Source organism: Myxocyprinus asiaticus, chromosome 6, assembly GCF_019703515.2.
Source record: "Myxocyprinus asiaticus isolate MX2 ecotype Aquarium Trade chromosome 6, UBuf_Myxa_2, whole genome shotgun sequence".
Lineage (NCBI taxonomy): Eukaryota > Metazoa > Chordata > Actinopteri > Cypriniformes > Catostomidae > Myxocyprinus > Myxocyprinus asiaticus.
In genome coordinates this window covers 36,829,483-36,847,454 of record NC_059349.1, presented here as the reverse complement: position 1 = coordinate 36,847,454, position 17,972 = coordinate 36,829,483, and the positions used below count along the sequence as shown (strand labels likewise).

At 41.3% G+C, this 17,972-nt stretch overlaps 1 protein-coding gene across 1 annotated transcript in view; it reads right to left on the bottom strand.

Annotated features, from left to right (window-relative positions):
* The window catches only part of LOC127442211 (tenascin-R-like), a 242,539-nt gene that overhangs the window by 14,284 nt on the left and 210,283 nt on the right, over positions 1-17,972 (bottom strand). The window contains exons 17-21 of the mRNA XM_051700070.1: positions 16,188-16,307; positions 13,923-14,066; positions 6,595-6,725; positions 632-764; positions 128-279 (exon numbers count right to left, since the gene is read on the bottom strand). Of these exons, the coding sequence (XP_051556030.1) occupies positions 128-279; positions 632-764; positions 6,595-6,725; positions 13,923-14,066; positions 16,188-16,307 (680 nt within the window). The remainder of the gene's footprint in view (positions 1-127; positions 280-631; positions 765-6,594; positions 6,726-13,922; positions 14,067-16,187; positions 16,308-17,972) is intronic.

The window sequence follows — 17,972 nt, the reverse complement described above, 5'->3', positions numbered from 1 at the left end:
TAAACTGGTCTTTTTCAGCAGGGGAGAGTCATATAATGTGGCATTGTAGCATTTTTTGTAAATTCTTCATTGTTCCAAGCATACAATACAGTCAGGCTCAGTTATCATGGTCAGATGTCTCACTCACTATCCAGCCGCCTCCATCGGTGGTCATGTCGCAGTAGACCTGCACACCTTGACTAAGGTCTCTGTTGATGTAGATGGTGTAGATTCCACTCAAGTTCTCTCCATTCAGCAGGTGTTGTGCACAGTTCTGTGGCGTCAGAAACAATCGGTTTCCTGAAGAGGAAAAAGAGTTGAGAATCATCCAACAAAATAGAGCAGAGAATGCGTGGAGCCACTAAGAGGTTAATGAGTGATGATTAAAATCACTGCAATGACAATGGAGTGAGAATTTGTTGATTTGTGCTAGAGATGTTGAGTCCTATGAAATATTGTCTTCAAGACTGTAAAGTCACAGAAAAACAAAGTTATACATGAGGTTGGTATCATTTTCAGAATAGAGATGTTTATGGATGTTTAGAACTGATTTGTACTGGATGCATTTGACATTGCCCTTGTGTGGATTTGTATCCAATGAGGGAAATAAACCTGATTTAATGTTTACAGGAGATGTGGTAGATATATATACCTGTTGTGAAAGAGGTAGAAACAATGGCGCTGGTCTGCAAACCTCTGGCGGCTTGCAATCTCACAGTATATTCAGTGGTCTCTGCCAATCCCTCCAGACGGATCCATGTGTCCTCTGCATCTAAAATCAGCTCCTAAAACACAATAATAGTCGACTGTGAGATCTTTAGAAACATAACCCTTAGTACCCTTGCAGTGCAGTGGGAGAGGTATGGCAAATTTGAAAAGCTTGTGTACTGTACTGTTAATGTGGCGTTTCACACGCAACAAGGCAAAGGGAAAACAGCGCAAGCTGTGAAACAGTCCTCATTATCGTTCATGGTGGCAGCTTCTCAGTCTCTGCCGGGAATAGGCATCTCAGTAATAACGCGAGTAACAAGATTTGGTGTAATTCATACATCTACGTATATTAAATATATCCCGAATGAATGGCATTAACAATATAGCACATTTGAGTTCTGAAACATGCGCTCTTTCTCCACTTTCTTTTCATCTCTTGCCTTCATGAGAGAGCGCGTGTTCCCCTCATTAAAATTCAAGGAGCAACAAGTGAAAAATGAATTATTAATACAATCATTCAACTAAATGAAAAGGCAGGGAAGGAATTTATACAGTTGTGCTCAAAAGTTTGCACACCCTTGGAGAATTGGTAATATATGTACCATTTTTAAAGAAAACATGAGTGAGCAGGCAAAACACATTTCTTTTATTTCTTATGGGATTCATATTCAGCTGTAGGTTATAACAGAATGGCACAATCATAAAACAAAACATTGCAACAAAGAAAAAAATGAAATGACCCCTGTTCAGAAGTCTGCATACCCTTATTTCTTAATACTGTGTATTGCCTCCTTTAGCATCAATGACAGCGTGCAGTCTTTTTAATAGTTTTCTATGAGGCCCCAAATTCTTGCAGGTGGTATAGCTGCCCATTCGTCTTGGCAAAATGCCTCCAGGTCATGCAAAGTCTTTGGTCGTCTTGCATTAACCGCACATTTGAGATCTCCCCAGAGTGGCTCGATGATATTAAGGTCAGGAGACTGTGATGGCCACTCCAAAACCTTCACCTTTTTCCAGCTGTAACCACTGGAGGGTCAACTTGGCCTTGTGCTTAGGGTCATTATCGTGCTGGAAAGTCCAAGAGCGTCCCATGCGCAGCTTTCGTGCAGAAGAATGCAAATTGTCTGCCAGTATTTTCTGATAACATGCTGCATTCATCTTGCAATCAATTTTCACAAGATTCCCTGTGCCTTTAGAGCTCACACACCCCCAAAACATCAGTGAGCCACCACCATGCTTTAGAGTGGGGATGGTATTATTTTCACTATAGGCCTTGTTGACCCCTCTCCAAACATAGTGCTTATGGTTGTGACCATAAAGCTCTATTTTGGTCTTGTCACTCCAAATTACAGTGTGCCAGAAGCTGTGAGGCGTGTCAAGGTGTTGTTGGGCATATTGTAACTGGGCTTTTTTGTGGCATTGGCGCAGTAAAGGCTTCTTTCTGGCAACTCGACCATGCAGCTAATTTTTGTTCAAGTATCGTCGTATTGTGCTCCTTGAAACAACCACACTGTCTTTTTCCAGAGCAGCCTGTATTTCTCCTGAGGTTACCTGTGGGTTTTTCTTTTTCCAAACAAATCTTCTGGCAGTTATGGCTGAAATTTTTCATGGTCTACCTGACCGTGGCTTGGTATCAAGAGATCCCCAAATTTTCCACTTCTTAATATGTGATTGAACAGTACTGACTGGCATTTTCAAGGCTTTGGATATCTTTTTATATCCTTTTCCATCTTTATAAAGTTCCATTACCTTGTTACGCAGGTCTTTTGACAGTTCTTTTCTGCTCCCCATGGCTCAGTATCTAGCCTGCTCAGTGCATCCACGTGAGAGCTAACAAACTCATTGACTATTTATACACGGACACTAATTGCAATTTAAAAAGCCACAGGTGTGGGAAATTAACCTCTAATTGGCATTTAAACCTGTGTGTGTCACCTTGTGTGTCTGTAACAAGGACAAACATTCAAGGGTATGTAAACTTTTGATCAGGGCCATTTGGGTGATTTCTGTTATCATTATGGTTTAAAAAGGAGCCAAACAACTATGTGATAATAAATGGCTTCATATGATCACTATCCTTAAATAAAAGACATTTTTTTGCGTGATCAGTCATATGTTCAAAATCAGTGCCAAAATTTCACAATTTCTGCCAGGGTATAAAAATTTTGAGCACAACTGTAAATATAATAATTATTTATAAAATAATAAGATACCATAATATAATGTATTAAATATAATGCAAAAATAAAATAGAAATAAAATAAGAAATAATAATAATTATATTAAATAATGACAATTAATCAATGTCACATTAATTGCACCTATGGATTATCAGTTTGTCTTCAGTTTGACACTAAGCTTCATTTTTTTTATAGGGCTATCTATCTTAATATAGAGAATATTTTGTTAGCCTATACTTGTTTTAAAATCTTTTTGAATAAGCATTTAAACTTTTTTGTCAGTAAAAACTAGGCAAAGTGATATTACTGGGAAGATGAAAATTCTATTAAAATTGACAGTGTGCAGAAAGCTTACATATAGCCAGTTATGACAAAGATCTTGATAAAAGGTGAAATGATCAGTATCGGTATCAACATCCCTAATCTCCACTTTCACTTTCTTCTTCTTCACTTTTTTTTTTTTTTTGGTGATTCACATTCTTTGTGCATATCACCACCTACTGGGCAGGGAGGAGAATTTATAGTAAAAAATACTTAAATATTCATCTGTTTCTCATCCACACCGATCATATCGCCTCTGAAGATAAGAATTAAACCACTGGATTCATATGGATTACTTTTATGATGCCTTTATATGCTTTTTGGACCTTCAAAGTACTGGCCACCATTCAATTGCATTTTATGGACCTAGAGAGCTGAGATATTATTCTAAAAATCTTAATTTGTGTTCAGCAAAAGAGAGAAAGTCATACACTTCTGGGATGGCTTGAGGGTGAGTAAATGATGAGAGAATTTTCATTTTTGGGTGAACTATCCCTTTAATTATTACAGACCCAAAACTAAATAAACAATTGTTCAGCAGCAGAGTGGTTTTGATAGAAAACATGCCCAAAGATAGTACAAAGAACAGCAGCTCTTCGCATTGTATGTAGGTAAAAAACAAAATCCATAAACAAACAAAGAAGATCACAATCACATTGGAACCGCAAGACAAATTGTTGTGTTCTCAAGCTGCTTACTGTTGAATGTTTTCCATATAATGCTACTGTTCCTCATAGTGTTTTTCTGCCATATGATTGGCAGCTCTAAAGCCCTTGATGGGGGAGGAAGATTCTTATCAGACTCTGGTGCTGCTGGGGAGAGAACGAGTTGCTATTTTGGTCTTCAGCTTATGACAGTTCAGTTCCCCTCTTTTGTTTTTGAAAAAAATCACTTTTATCAAACTAATCTGCCACAGAGGCAGCTCACATTTTCTTCCACATTTATGTATTTTCCTTTTTTAGCCCCACACTTTCTTTTACTTTGCTGCAGTGGGAGATAAAACAACAAGTAGATTCTTCTTTGGATTTGGTGGGGACCAGGATGGACAGCGTCACACATGACAGCTTTGAACCGCATGAAATATGGAACGGATAATTAAATATTCAACTTTTTAAAGGAAAAGTCAAATTTTAAGCAATATTTAATGTGAATTATGCAGCACAGCAGTGTTTTAATGAAGTCCCATCAAGGTTACTCAGTATGCAGAAGACATTGAGCAGGTAATTTTATGAGGAGAACTTCTGTCTGTAGCAGAGTGGGGCCTGGTTTTATGTTCTCAGTCTGACTCCTTCGCAATCCAGAATCTGAAATACAGGTTGAGGCAACACAGTGCATGCCCAGACTACATTAGTTATAGACAGATATATTGGTCAGGCCAATTAGTTGGCTGATAACTGGCTATATTGAAATTACCGGTGTTGGACGATAACTGTGCCCACTTAGCCGATTAATAGATGTGGACATTCTGCCTGTTGACAATTCCAAAATCTACAATAAATCCACGACAGCCTTCACAATGGATGGTGTATTTTCTATTTCTTTTTCTATTTATATTAAATTTATATTGCATAAAACAGCTTATGTTTTCATTCAAGTTCAGCATTTTGTGTACATTTTATTAGCTACCATTAAATTGTATTATACTGTATATATCAGCATTGTATTGTCAGTCGGCCTCTCTGCTCTCTATATATTAATATTGCTATTAGTATCAGCCATTAAAAAACCCATATCGGTCAATGGATTGACTGTATTAATTTTTCTTTTTTTTTCAGAATGATTTTACAAAATTGTTTGCTTGTTGGACTTCTCAAATGGTCAAACTCAGCATTAGATACTATACTGGTTCTAACAGAAATGTTTTAACTCTAAAGACATGAAGGCATGAACAGGGCATACAGTATATCATCTGTGCACCACTGACACCCACTGGACATATACAAACACTAGCAGCACTGTTGGTCAAAGCATTAAATGTTTCACAAGCACCCTGATAATGCCACCAAAAAGAGCATTTTCCTTTACTTGTGCAAGCATTTTTTTTTCTAATGAGTGTGCATTGACCAAAATGTAATACGTCAGATCCAATTTATGCAGCCTTCCTTTTGGTCTATGTCTATCTTTAGATACACAGTTGTTTTATTATTGTTGTTATTATTTCGCCTAGAGTGAGGTTCAAAACTCTAAACCCATTTTGAATATCTGGGATTCAAAATCAAATTTAAACCTGAAAATAAACCAAGTTTTAAGAAATTTGACATTGACCATGTTAACTCCTTTGTACAGAATGTCAGAATTCTTTGCCTCCATTGAAGCACACAAGATGCTTTTAGGAACATTGTCAAATAATACTGGGATAGCATAGGTCATCAGGTTTTACGACTTGTGGAATCTTCCAGTTTGAGCGTATGCTGTCTTTAAAGAAATAGTGGGGTAGACTATACCAAATACTAAGAAATTCTGTTAATGTTAATGTTTATTTTCAATTAAAATTTTCACTCAAGTGTAATGCTGGTAATGCTAAACAAAACGATAATAATAATAATAATAATAATAATAATAATTATTCGAATGTATGTATTAAATTCGAAAAAAGTAAAAAAACTGGCATTTTCACAAGTGGACTCTAGGGTTTTTAAAGGGATTCTTAGTTAAAAAGTTTGAAAAACCCTTTCATAGACTGTGTTTGTCTCTCCGCACACTGTATAACAATATAAATCTAAAGATAATCTTTCATAATCTTTTTTATTGCTCTCTATCTATTGTTGTGCTTTGCTCTCAGCCAGATGAAATAAAGACAAGAAAAGGCCTAAACAGATTATAGGGCAATAATCATTCATTACAAATAATATGATTATTTGAAACGAATATCTACTATATCATAATCAGAGGAAATGATTTCAGGGAAGTCTTTAATAGGCATATTGTGTCTGGAACGACCTTGTTAATTGACTTAATTAATATTACTGAGCTACATCAAAGAATGTAATTAAATTGAGGCATTCCTATAGATAGATTTGATCTAATGGCTCCCTCGACTGGGTGGCCTCTGTGAAATGTCGACAAAATTGAACAACAGATTTATATTAGACCATTCTACTTTTTATAAATCAGCCTATGCAATATTTACAGTTTAAATTTGAAAATGTCATAATCATTGAGGTAAACATCAAACTTTGAAAAAGCAAAACAAAACAAAACATAAATTAGTATTTTCTTTAAGAAAAAACAAACAAACATAAGAACTTAATTCAAAATATATCCTCTGAAAACCAGTCTTAAATTATTATACATTTTGTCTCTAAACTAAATGTATCATATTTATTCCTAACGATGTGCTGTAATGATATTTAACTCAGCAAACTGTGGTCTTTGCTCAAGTTCAAATCAACATTATGCTTGCCTTTCGACTGCCATCCGCTGCTTTGTAGGTCAGCATGTAGTTATCGATGTCTGCAATGGGTGGTTGCCAGGATATAAGGGCGCTCCGGTGATTGACCTCGCTGGCTGTCAGGTTCTGCGGTGCATCCATGGCTGTGAAGGACATAGATCAAAAAGTCAGAGCAAGTGCAGTGATCACGCACTGTAAATATATACTCACTGAGCACTTTATTAGGAACACCGTGGTCCTAATAAATTGGCTGTCGTGGTCTTCTGCTTTTGTAACCCATCCGCCTCAAGGTTCAGCGTGTGCATTCTGAGATGATATTCTGCTCGCTACAATTCTACAGTGGTTATCTGAGTTACCATAGCCTTTCTGTCAGCTCGAACCAGTCTAGCCATTCTCTGTTTTTTTTTTTTTTTCTCTTTGTTTTTTGTACCATTCTGAGGAACCTCTAGAGATGGTTGTGCATGAAAATCCCAGGAGATTAGCAGTTACAGAAATACTCAAACCAGCCCATATGGCAACAAATCACTGAGATCACCTTTTTTCCCCATTCTGATGGTTGATGTGAACATTAAGTTAAGCTCCTGACCCATATCTGCATGATTTTATTCATTGCACTGCTGCCACAGGATTGGCTGATTAACTTTTAAACATTAATTTACCCTCACCCCCCCCCCCCCAACCCAGAAGATATAACACTCGCATGCCCCAACCCCTCCGTCAGACGATATAACACTTGCATGCAAAATTATGCAACAACACAAGTTGTTTTGTTGTTTAACTTATCATAGTTGTAAAATTTTATAATTTATATTAATACTTATAATAAAACATAACAATAACAATAATAAACAAAATAACAATAATAAAAAAATAAAAAAATCTATAAAATCTATACATACAAAGCATTTGAAAAGTTGCAAAACTTAATGATGATTGCATGGTAAAAAATTCCAAGACAGTTTTAATGTGACCTTCAGATAAAAAAATTTAAAAAATCAACTCCTTGGACATAAGCCTGTTGTTGAAGAAACACCCCTATACAAAACACATCTATGAGGCACAAGTCCCATTACCTGGTCTGACAAGCTACATTAACACAGCCTGACTTCCAGCTGATTTTCTTTATCAAATGCTGTGTCTGTCTATCTATGTGTATACGTTCTTTAGAGCTGTGTCAGCATACCGCTGGAGGCATGTAAACTGGTCACCAGCCTGAGGACATAGAGATCATGATGGTGCGTGTTTCAGTCATTAGTGTGTGTTCTCTCACTGTGATATCTTATCTGATAGCATGCCACTCTCCCTCCTGCAGATCATAACAGACAAATACACCCTCTTCCTTTCATGAAATACCGATGCTTCCTTTGCATGTTGTCAAAAAGCCATCACCCATTGTCTGTGTGTTGAAAAATTGATGTATTATTGTTGCTTTTTAATCCTTTAAAAAACACATCTCTCCCTGTCAGAGCCTACCTCTCATTCTTTGTACGTCAAAGTATGAAATGTCTTAGATATAAACTGTTTTTGTTGCTCTTGCAGGCGTGAAAACCTTTAATAAGAAACATGCAAAACTATCATAGATTTATGGAGGTGTGGAAACTCATATCAGTAACATAAGGAGATTGTGTTTTTTTTTTGTTTGTTTTTTTGTTTTTTTGCATAGACTGTATACATCTCTAAAGTGAAAGAATAAATTCACAGTTCAAAACTCCTTAATGGATACTACAGACTCTGCTAAACATTCTGCCCTTGATTTACCATTAAATTGACTGAGTAGACAAACTAATAAAGAGCACCTAACGAGATTGAAAAGCTACTGCAGAGAAATGGAGAGTTGCTCGGATGCATATCAGAGGAACACATTCATATTCATGTCCTCACCTTAATCTCTTTAACAATGAAGTTAAAACTGTAATCTAAATCAAAATGACAGACAGCACTAATCCGTAAAAAGGCATGAAATTTGTTAGTTGTTGTCATCTTAATTATCCCCTTAAGCTCCCATAAGCCTCCACATAAATGCCAAAATGATGCATCGATGACACTTCCCCTCCCTTAGGGTGGGAGTTGTCAAATTTTTAAACACCGGAGGATGGTAATTCTGCTATGTTTTTTCAGGCATTTCAGGCTATGAAACATTGTTACATTTTTATCACAGCATGGCAGGGTCTAAATCCAGTGTTATTAGAGCAGAACTGTTTCCGAATTAAATTGCTATTAAGTAGCCAAGCCAAAAAACTTTTGAAGGCAAATGAACACAACAAACCTCATCAAGCGATTATGTGTCAAGATTCTGAACGTCACTGAGCTGGCACCAGGGTTGCAAAGCCAATGGCCTGTGACGCTTTTATGTGCAAATTAATTTCCTCTAAACAATCCAAACTAATGAAGTATTCTGGGAGGGTTTCTTGATTAAAGTTAAGGTCTAATGCCTATGAAAGCACTCAACCGCTCCACCACCCCTTTAATAGATGAGCTCAAACTTTCAATGCAACATCAAGCAGTTTGAAATGAAACTGCTGTTTGTTCTAGTTCAGTCTTCTGTGTGGGAAAGACAGTTTGCCTACTTTCTCTACAGACAGCCTCTGTTCTCACATGGGAATTGGAGCTTTGCTGATTGCTGCATTTTGTTACACAAACTAATTTTTATTTTTATTTTGCCTTGTTTCTGCTTTACATGAGCTGCCTATCTTTGAAAAACATCCTGGTTACTTTCGTAACCTCTGTTCCCTGATGGAGGGAATGAGAAGTTGTGTCGATGTAGTGACACTAGGGGTCACTTTTGGGAGCCCTAAACACCTCTGCTTTTAGAAAAAAGGCCAATGGTAACTGGCGAGTGGAATTTGCATGCCACTCCCCTGGATATACGGGTATAAAAGGAGCTGGTATGCAACCACTCATTCAAGTTTTGTGCTGAGGAGCCAAGACAAGGTCCCGGCCATTTCAGCGGGTAGCTCAGTGTTGTGGCAAGAGGGACCCAAAGTCTCGTTTCCTTGCACAGGGTCTGTGCAAGTAGGCTCACTGGGGTAAATGCGTATTTGCGTAATCCCGGGAGCCAGCTGTGTGCCAGCTTGTCTATACTGAGGGGTGCCTCGGTCAGGACGTACCAAAGCGGGCAGTGGGAGGATTCCCGGGAAGCAAACAGGTCTACCTGTGCTTGACAGAATCGACTCCAAATCAGCTGGACCACCTGGGGGTGGAGTCTCCACTCTCCCCTGAGCGTAACCTGTCATGACAGCGTGTTCGCTGTGGTGTTGAGGTCGCCCGGGATGTGATTGGATTGTAGCGACTTGAGGCACTGCTGACTCCAGAGGAGGAGACGGCGGGCGAGTTGTGACATGCAACGGGAGCATAGACTGCCTTGACGGTTGATGTACGCTACCGTCGCCATGTTGTCTGTCCGGACCAACACGTGCTTGCCCTGGATCAATGGCCGGAACCTCCGCAGGGCAAGCAGTACTGCCAACAACTCGAGGCAGTTGATGTGCAAACACAGCCGCGGGCCAGTCCAGGAGACAGCGGCTGTGTGCCCGTTACATACGGCGCCCCAGCCCGTCTTGGAGGCGTCCGTCGTAACCGCGACGCACCTGGAGACCTTCTCTAGGGGAACCCCTGCCCGTAGAAATTCAAGGTTGGTCCAAGGGCTGAAGAGGCAGCGACAGATCGGCGTGATGACCACATGATGTGTCCCATGGTGCCATGCTCATCTCGGGACTCGAGTCTGAAGCCAGTGCTGAAGCGGTCTCATATGCATCAACCCAAGCCGTGTGGCCACCGCTGAGGATGCCATATGCCCTAGGAGCCTCAGAACAAGTTTCAGTGGAATCGCTGTCTTCTGTCTGAATGCCTTCAGACAGTTCAGCACAGACTGTGCACGCTCGTTCATGAGGCGTGCCGTCATTGACACTGAGTCCAACTCCAAGCAGAGAAAAGAGATGCTCTGAACCGGGGAGAGCTTGCTCTTTTCCCAGTTGACCCGATGCCCCAGTCGGCTGAGGTGCATGAGCACCAGGTCCCTGTGCGCACACAACACATCACGAGAGTGAGCTAGGATTAGCCAGTCATCGAGATAATTGAGGATGCAGATGCTCACTTCCCTTAGCGGGGCAAGGGCTGCCTCTGCGACCTTCGTGAAGACGCGAGGGGACAAGGACAGGCCGAAGGGGAGGACCTTGTACTGGTATGCCCGGCCCTCGAAAGCAAACCACAGGAAGGGTCTGTGTCGAGGTAAGACCGAGACATGGAAGTACGCATCCTTCAGGTCCACTGCCATGAACCAATCTTGATGCCGGACGCTCACTAAAATCAGCATCTTGAACAGGAGTCTGTGCAAGGCCCGGTTCAGTACTCGCAGGTCCAAGAGGGGCTGTAAAACCCCTTCTTCATCTCGGCCAGAGGGACAGGCTCTATCGCACCCTTCCGTAGAAGGGTAGCGATCTCCACACACAAGGTAGCGGCATTCTCGCCCTTCACCAAGGTGAAGCAGATGCCGTTGAACCTGGGCGGGCGCCTGGCAAACTGAATCACGTAGCCGAGTCGGACGGTCCAGGTCAGCCATTGCGACGGGTTGGAAAGCACGAGCCACGCGTCCAAACTCCGGGCAGGTGGGGCCTCGCGGCGGGGTGGAGCCTGAGGCACCACGTCAGGGCTCGAACCCCATGGCCGTGCTGAGTCCAGAGACATCGAAGCACTTACCTGGCTCCTGACGCCCAACATAAGATTGGTCGAGGAGGGGAGAGGAGGAATATTGTCCTCGCATTCTGTCAGAACCAACCTGGTGTGGACATGTTTGTGCCACAGCTGGGTGCTCAGGGGCAGGGGGTCCGCCGCTGGAGCACCGAACTTGCTGAAATGGGACGGTGGTCGTGACGACGGCTGTGCACAACTGACATGTGACCCAGGGAACAAGAAAACCACTCTTTTGTTGAAGTTTTGGGTACCGCAGCCTCTTGGGCATGCGGCAAAAATGAAACAAATGATTCTCCTCCCAGCCCTCCATCGGGGGATGGAGTGGTCTGACTACCAGCTCCATAGAAGCAGGTCTCCTCATCCCTGAGTCACCCGTCTCAGGGGTGCTTTGAAGCCTTCCTAGGGTTCTTGGCGGCTGGCTGTGAGATGGGTGGCGTATGCTTCCTGCAGTGGGCTCAACGCCGGGGCCGGGCCGTGGGGGCGGGCTGGGGCGGAGCCGGTGCTCTTGCTGCAGGAGGACGCACTTGGCGACGAGCAGACGGGGTGCGGGGTCTTGAGCCGCGCCGGGGCAGGATGTGTTGAATAGCCTCCGTCTGCTGCTTCATCGCAGATAACTGCTGGGCAAAGTCCTCGACAGTGTCGCCAAAGAGGCCAACCTGGGAGATGGGGCGTCAAGGAACCGTGCCTTGTCAGCCTCTCTCATGTCGACCAGGTTGAGCCAAAGGTGGCATTTCTGGACAACCAGGGTGGACATCACCTGCCCGAGAGACCGCACCGTGACCTGTGTCACCCAGAGAGCGAGGTTGGTCAGTTCCTGCATTAATACCGGGTCAATACTTGGCTTGGTGTACCTGCAGGAGAGCCATGGCATGCAGGGTGGAGGCGGCTTGTCCAGTGGCACCGCAGGCCTCAGCCGTCAGAGACGACGTAAACCTACAGGCCCTGGATGGGAGCTTCCATGTGGTGGCGCTCTGCAGGCACAAGGGAACTATCCACCTGGGGGATCACCGAATACCCTTTGGCTGCCCCACCATCAAGGGTAGTGAGAGCGGGGGAGCTGAAAGATTGGGATCGGGTAGTAAAAGGTGCCCCCCACGATCTTGTCAGCTCCTCATGCACTTCCGGGAAGAAAGGAACCGGGGGGGGGGGGGGGGTGGGGCCGTGAGTTGCGCTCTGGGCCCAGGAACCAATCATCGAGCCGCGAGGGTTCAGGGGAGAGTGGAGGGTTCCACTCTAGCCCGATGCTCGCGGCTGCCCAGGAAAGCATGTCCGTCATCTCTGCGTCGGCCTGAGACTGGGTGGCCATCTTTTTGGACAAGCCCGCTCTCCGATGCTGTGCTCGATAACTCATCGTCTTCCCGGGCCCCGAATAAGAGGTCGAACTCGCACTGAGACGAGCCAGCGGTCTCATCTGAGAGCCCGACCGGGGCAAGCGAGCATGCAAATGAACAGGAGGTCTGTGGGGGGGTTACCCGGTGGAGGTGGTCCCATTGGAGTCCCCAAATCGCCCCCAGTGCTAACCGACACGGCCTCATACCCGTAGGTAGAAGGACCGAGGCGGGGAGCCACTGGGGTGGCTTGCTTTCTTACGAAGGCAAGCCCGACCGCAACGTTGCCATGGTCATGTTCTCGCGATGAGGACAAGACCCATCCATGAACGAAGTCTCCGCGTGGGCAGCGCCCAGACACGTAAGATAGTGATCGTGGCTGTCAGAAGCGGAGAGATAACGACCACAACCAGGAATAACACACAAACGGAAAGGCATCTTTAAAAAGACGTTTCGTGTGTGCCGCTCTTTTAGAATTTAAAATATACTCTTTTTTTTTAGAATATACTCATTTTGTTTGTTCTGCCGAAGCGCCCAGGGGCGTTCTCTGCACTCCACAGGTGCAGAGGGTGAGAAGCCGCTGAAATGCACCGTAAAATCCAGCAGTTTGATCAGTCCTTTTTTGGATGGCTGATTTAGCCCTTTAGCACAGACATAGTCTTGCATAGTCAGACTTTTTGACTTATGGCAAAAATCTGGTCTTCTTTACAGTTTATTCTGGTCAAGAATCACCCACTTAGACAGGAGGTGACCACCTGACCAATAAGTAAAGTGACCAACCAGATTTTGTTTTCTTTTTATGTGTTGTTTAGGGGTGGGTTTGTCTGAAATAGATTATACCACAATATTAGACCATACTCAAACAGTGGTGCAGCAGCCTCCATCAACAGTTGCTCAGAAAACACTGTAAAGTAGTGACAAATGTGCATAGTCTTGGGATTTGTAAATTTTTGTCCATACAAAAGTAATAAGTGATTATTTTACAGACATACCTCAGAAAACAAAGCATAAATCACAGTTACTTGCTACTGAGTGCATTTAAAAAATGATGCCACAAACCTTGTCTCAAAAATCACTCATTGTATCAACCCAGTACCTCAGAAAAGCCTCAAAAGCACTCATTTTATCAACCGGTTGACTTCTTAACACTAATTTGTTTCCAGGAGGACAGATAAAAAAACTGTGTTGGTGGGCCATCAGTAGCAGGACTGAGAAACACTGCATTAAAGTAGTAAATACAAGGGAAAATATAAAATATTTGATTGTTACAAAATCCTGTCACTCATTTCTAAACCCCTTAGGGCACAGAGAAGGAGCACTTACGTGTGACAAAGGTGGCGATGACAGTACCACTGGTAAGAGGGCCTTTGGTGGCATAGAGGGCCACCGAGTACGTGGTGCTGGGAATGAGCTGACTCAGCTGGTATTCCTGCTTGTTACCCTCCACTAGAAAGGTGTCTGCTGTAACTGGAAAGAAAAAAATGACAAGAGGCTTTCAGGCATTAGCTTTATAAAAAGTGCAGTAACAAGTGCAGAACTGCCAGGCTTTTGCCTGTAAATAATCTTCAGTAAAAAATAAAAATAATTTTTCTTAATAGGTATTTTGTCTTGTTTACCTGTAAAAATATCTAAATGTGTTTGAAGCAAGATACATTTACTTGAGAAGCAACACTGTGAAAGATAATAAGACTTGTTTTCAGAGAATATATCTTGAATTAAGTTTATTTGTCTAACTCAATTGGAAAATTGTTTTCATTAATCTTATGTAACCATTTTAAAATTACAGTTTTTGTTGATGCATTTTAACTGAAATTCAAACAAAGCAGTGTAAAACCCAAACATACTCTATGCAAGTATGCAAACGCAGTCACTTCTAGCTTAGCAAGCTTGATTTTGTGCATCGTTGTGTTCTGAAATATGTCAGACCACAATTCATAACGCAAGTATATGCTAAATTCTCAACATTGCCACAAGAGGTGGTATAGCTGATATTAGTGTGATAATTCTTATAGAACTGTCTGCTTCTGAGGTGAGTTTTCTCTTTTTTAAGTCAACTACTAATGCAGATCAACAGTTTAAAGGGAATATTGCTTAGCAAGTAAGTAAATTCAATATTTCAACTTACCTGAATAATAACATCCAGTTTTATGGAAAAAATGCAGAAGATAACTCTATTGCCCCCTTGAGTACTACGTTGGCCAAGCGCTCTTGTCTGTGTTCGCTTACTTGCGTAAAGTATGTTTCTCGCCTTAAAGTATAATCAACATTTGGCCTAGGAGTATGATTCTCGTTTTAGATGTGAGAGGTCTTGGGTTTAAATCCCGGACGAGTCCCCATTATGAAAGTATCCAGTATATTAATGTTTAAATTTAAATCCACAGATATGCATATAGACCATTTTAGGACGGTTTAAGGAAAGTAGTTATTTTTGTTCCTTCAACATTTCCTGCTCGTTGTCGAACTCAGACTGCATCCCAAATGGAATAAATTAACCTCTGAACGGCACTTCAGAACAATCATGATAGTCATGCTGCAAGATTGCTTTAAACTGATTTTCCAATAAATATTACTTAAAAAAATTTGTTCTGAATTACCCTCATCTTTCAGCCTTTCAAAGCTTTCACAGTGGATGATAAAGTCTTCAAAGGGAATAGGGCATAGGGATAATCACTTCTAAACGAACACACCCTCATTCAATACAACAGCATTAGGCATTTAATTCATAGTGACGTTAACATGATTGTCATAAAATGCCATTATTAAAATATGCACCATGTTGTTCGGTGGCTCCCTGGATGCCTAGAACTAACTGAAACTAAACTGTTAAGATCTCCGGAAAAGCAACGACAAATGAACGCATGAACTGCTTCAGTGAAGTGGGACAGCTGGATGAATACTTGCAGTACTAACAACTGTAGCAGACATCTTAACTGTGGTAGGTGAACAAAAAGTCTTAATTTTGAGAGTTTGAGCTTTAAAAGTGACTATCGCTCCCATTATAATGAATGAAGCTCTGCAAGTCATTTACTTTTACATTTAGTCATTTAGCAGACACTTTTATCCAGAAGAAAGAGAGAAGTATTTTTATCATTAAAAAAAAATAATTCTTACCTTGTCCGCAGGTCACTCAGACAGCTTTATTGAACAGCTTTATTGATTATAACAAGAGTGATCCAATATTCCTGATCTCCCCGCTGAGGAAATAATTGTGAGCATCTAAACCACAATACAATTTCATCGCCTCTCTCACGTAGACACACTCAGTATCAACAACACATCTGTATAAGTCACTTCAGGTAAACGTTTGTTCTGTATTAGCTAGACTCTAAAAGGCTGTGCTAGTAATTTATTTTGACAGTTCTGGGTTATAAAAATTCCGCTACAGGAAATTCTTCAGGGCCAGACATACGCAGTAGCGTTCTAATTCCTTATTGTTTACATCCTTGAAATGGTCTATATGAAGGCGAAACAACGTTGCTCAAAAGTTACATTTCATGAACACTTTTGTATTTTTGGTAGTGGTGCTATTATTTAAAGAGCAAAATATTTTGAAAAGGTTGTACTTTTCTTCATCACACCTCCACTTACCTTGGTTATGAGTGAGGGTGAGCACATAGTTATCAACACTAGAGACAGGAGGGATCCAACGCACGAGAGCCCCCTGGGGTGTGACATTCAGGGCCATGAGCTCCATAGGCATGTCCATGGCTGTGTGGAGCAGAGGATTACATGCAGGTTACAGACAGACAGTCTAAGATAAGCCCAGCCAAGGTAATTAGCAGCACTCTCATCTTCACCTATTTTCTTCCTGACTTGCAAAGTATATTAAAAATAGAGCACCTCAGCAGCTTGAAACTAATTTGTTGTGATTATCTTGCTGGAGACGATCACAATTTCCTTAATTAGCCTGCATTGTGGGGGAAATTAGTCAGTTAAATGTGTGCGGTGCACATTCTCAACAGCATTTCCATGCAAGAGAGTAATGAGAGATGTTTTTCATTGTAATTTTCAACCTGTGCTGTGTATTCTCCTTGCACAGATGGCCATTATTTTCTCAGATAGGAAAACACACTATCCTATGTGCACTGTGCCGTATATTGTATGTCCTCCTAGATGAGGTCAATGGATTGCAATCACACAGTATGCCATCTTCCTATCCTGTCCCATGCACATCTTTTCTCTGCCAGCCTCACTGGCAGTAACTATATTACTTTTCCAGCTGTAGAGGGCTGACCCTCCCATTAGGCACTGTTGACTTTGGTCCAAGAAATTGTAGGCCCTCTCACTACCTTCTGTAGAAGCAGATCTCAACCACCTGACAGCAGTTTAGAGGCAAATCCCTCCAATTCCCTATCTAATCAATCCCTCTCTCCGCTTTTCCATATCTTGACATGACCTATGCTGGCAGACTAGTAGAAGAAGCTCAAAGCTTTCCCTTATACAATGAATGTGTACTTGATGTTTCTCTGCAGATCATTAGGCAGAGCTTTGAACCAGATCCATCATGTTTTATAAAGCCCTTGTTTCACCCTTCACATTGCAGAGCTGAAAAAAGCCAGACTGTGTGCTAAATCCTTTTAATAATAAGCTCTTTCCAAAAAGAGCCACTTGTCACTTTGCATTGTTACGCCATTTGGCGAGATTGCTGTCTACACAGGCAGCTTTAGATTCTTTGCCTGTCATATTTTTATTAGCTTTGAACAAAACTGTCACACTGTGTGGGAAGTTTAGCTGTGTGTTGATGTATAGGCAAACACTCCTAATCTAGTTATTAACTAAGAGCAAGTCAGCAGTCTTTAAGCAAAGGCCAGCATCTGTTTGGTCTATTGTTGTTACACCATTTGATATGATTAATGATATAACTTCCAAGGCTTAAGACATTGGCTCATTTATTTATTTCAGTGGTGTAATGCATGGCCAAAAAACAAAAAACAAAAAAAAAATAAAGAAGAAGAAAAAAAAAAAATGATTCCAGGAAATACGTCTATTAAGACGATAAGTTTAATACTCCTATATGAAATTAGTCAAATTGTAGTGTTTCTTAGAGGGTTAGGGTTAGTGTTAGGGTTACCCCCCTCCAAAAAAAAAAAAAAAAAAAAAAACAACAACCTAAAAACAGCATAAATTATAGGACCAAACTGCATACAAAACATTTTGTGTTGTTTTTTCTTTCTCAAAATAGCCTTTTCAACAAAGCATCATAAAAACATCCAGTCAATAAACAAGTCAGTTGTTAATTTCACTGATGCAAAGTCTCTAATATGTCATGCGTTTTTGAATCAGGCTAGTATGTCATGCTTCATATTTGTTTTTGCATGCAGTCAGCAAAAACATTAAAATAGAAAAACATTTTTATTGTTTTTGAATTATTTT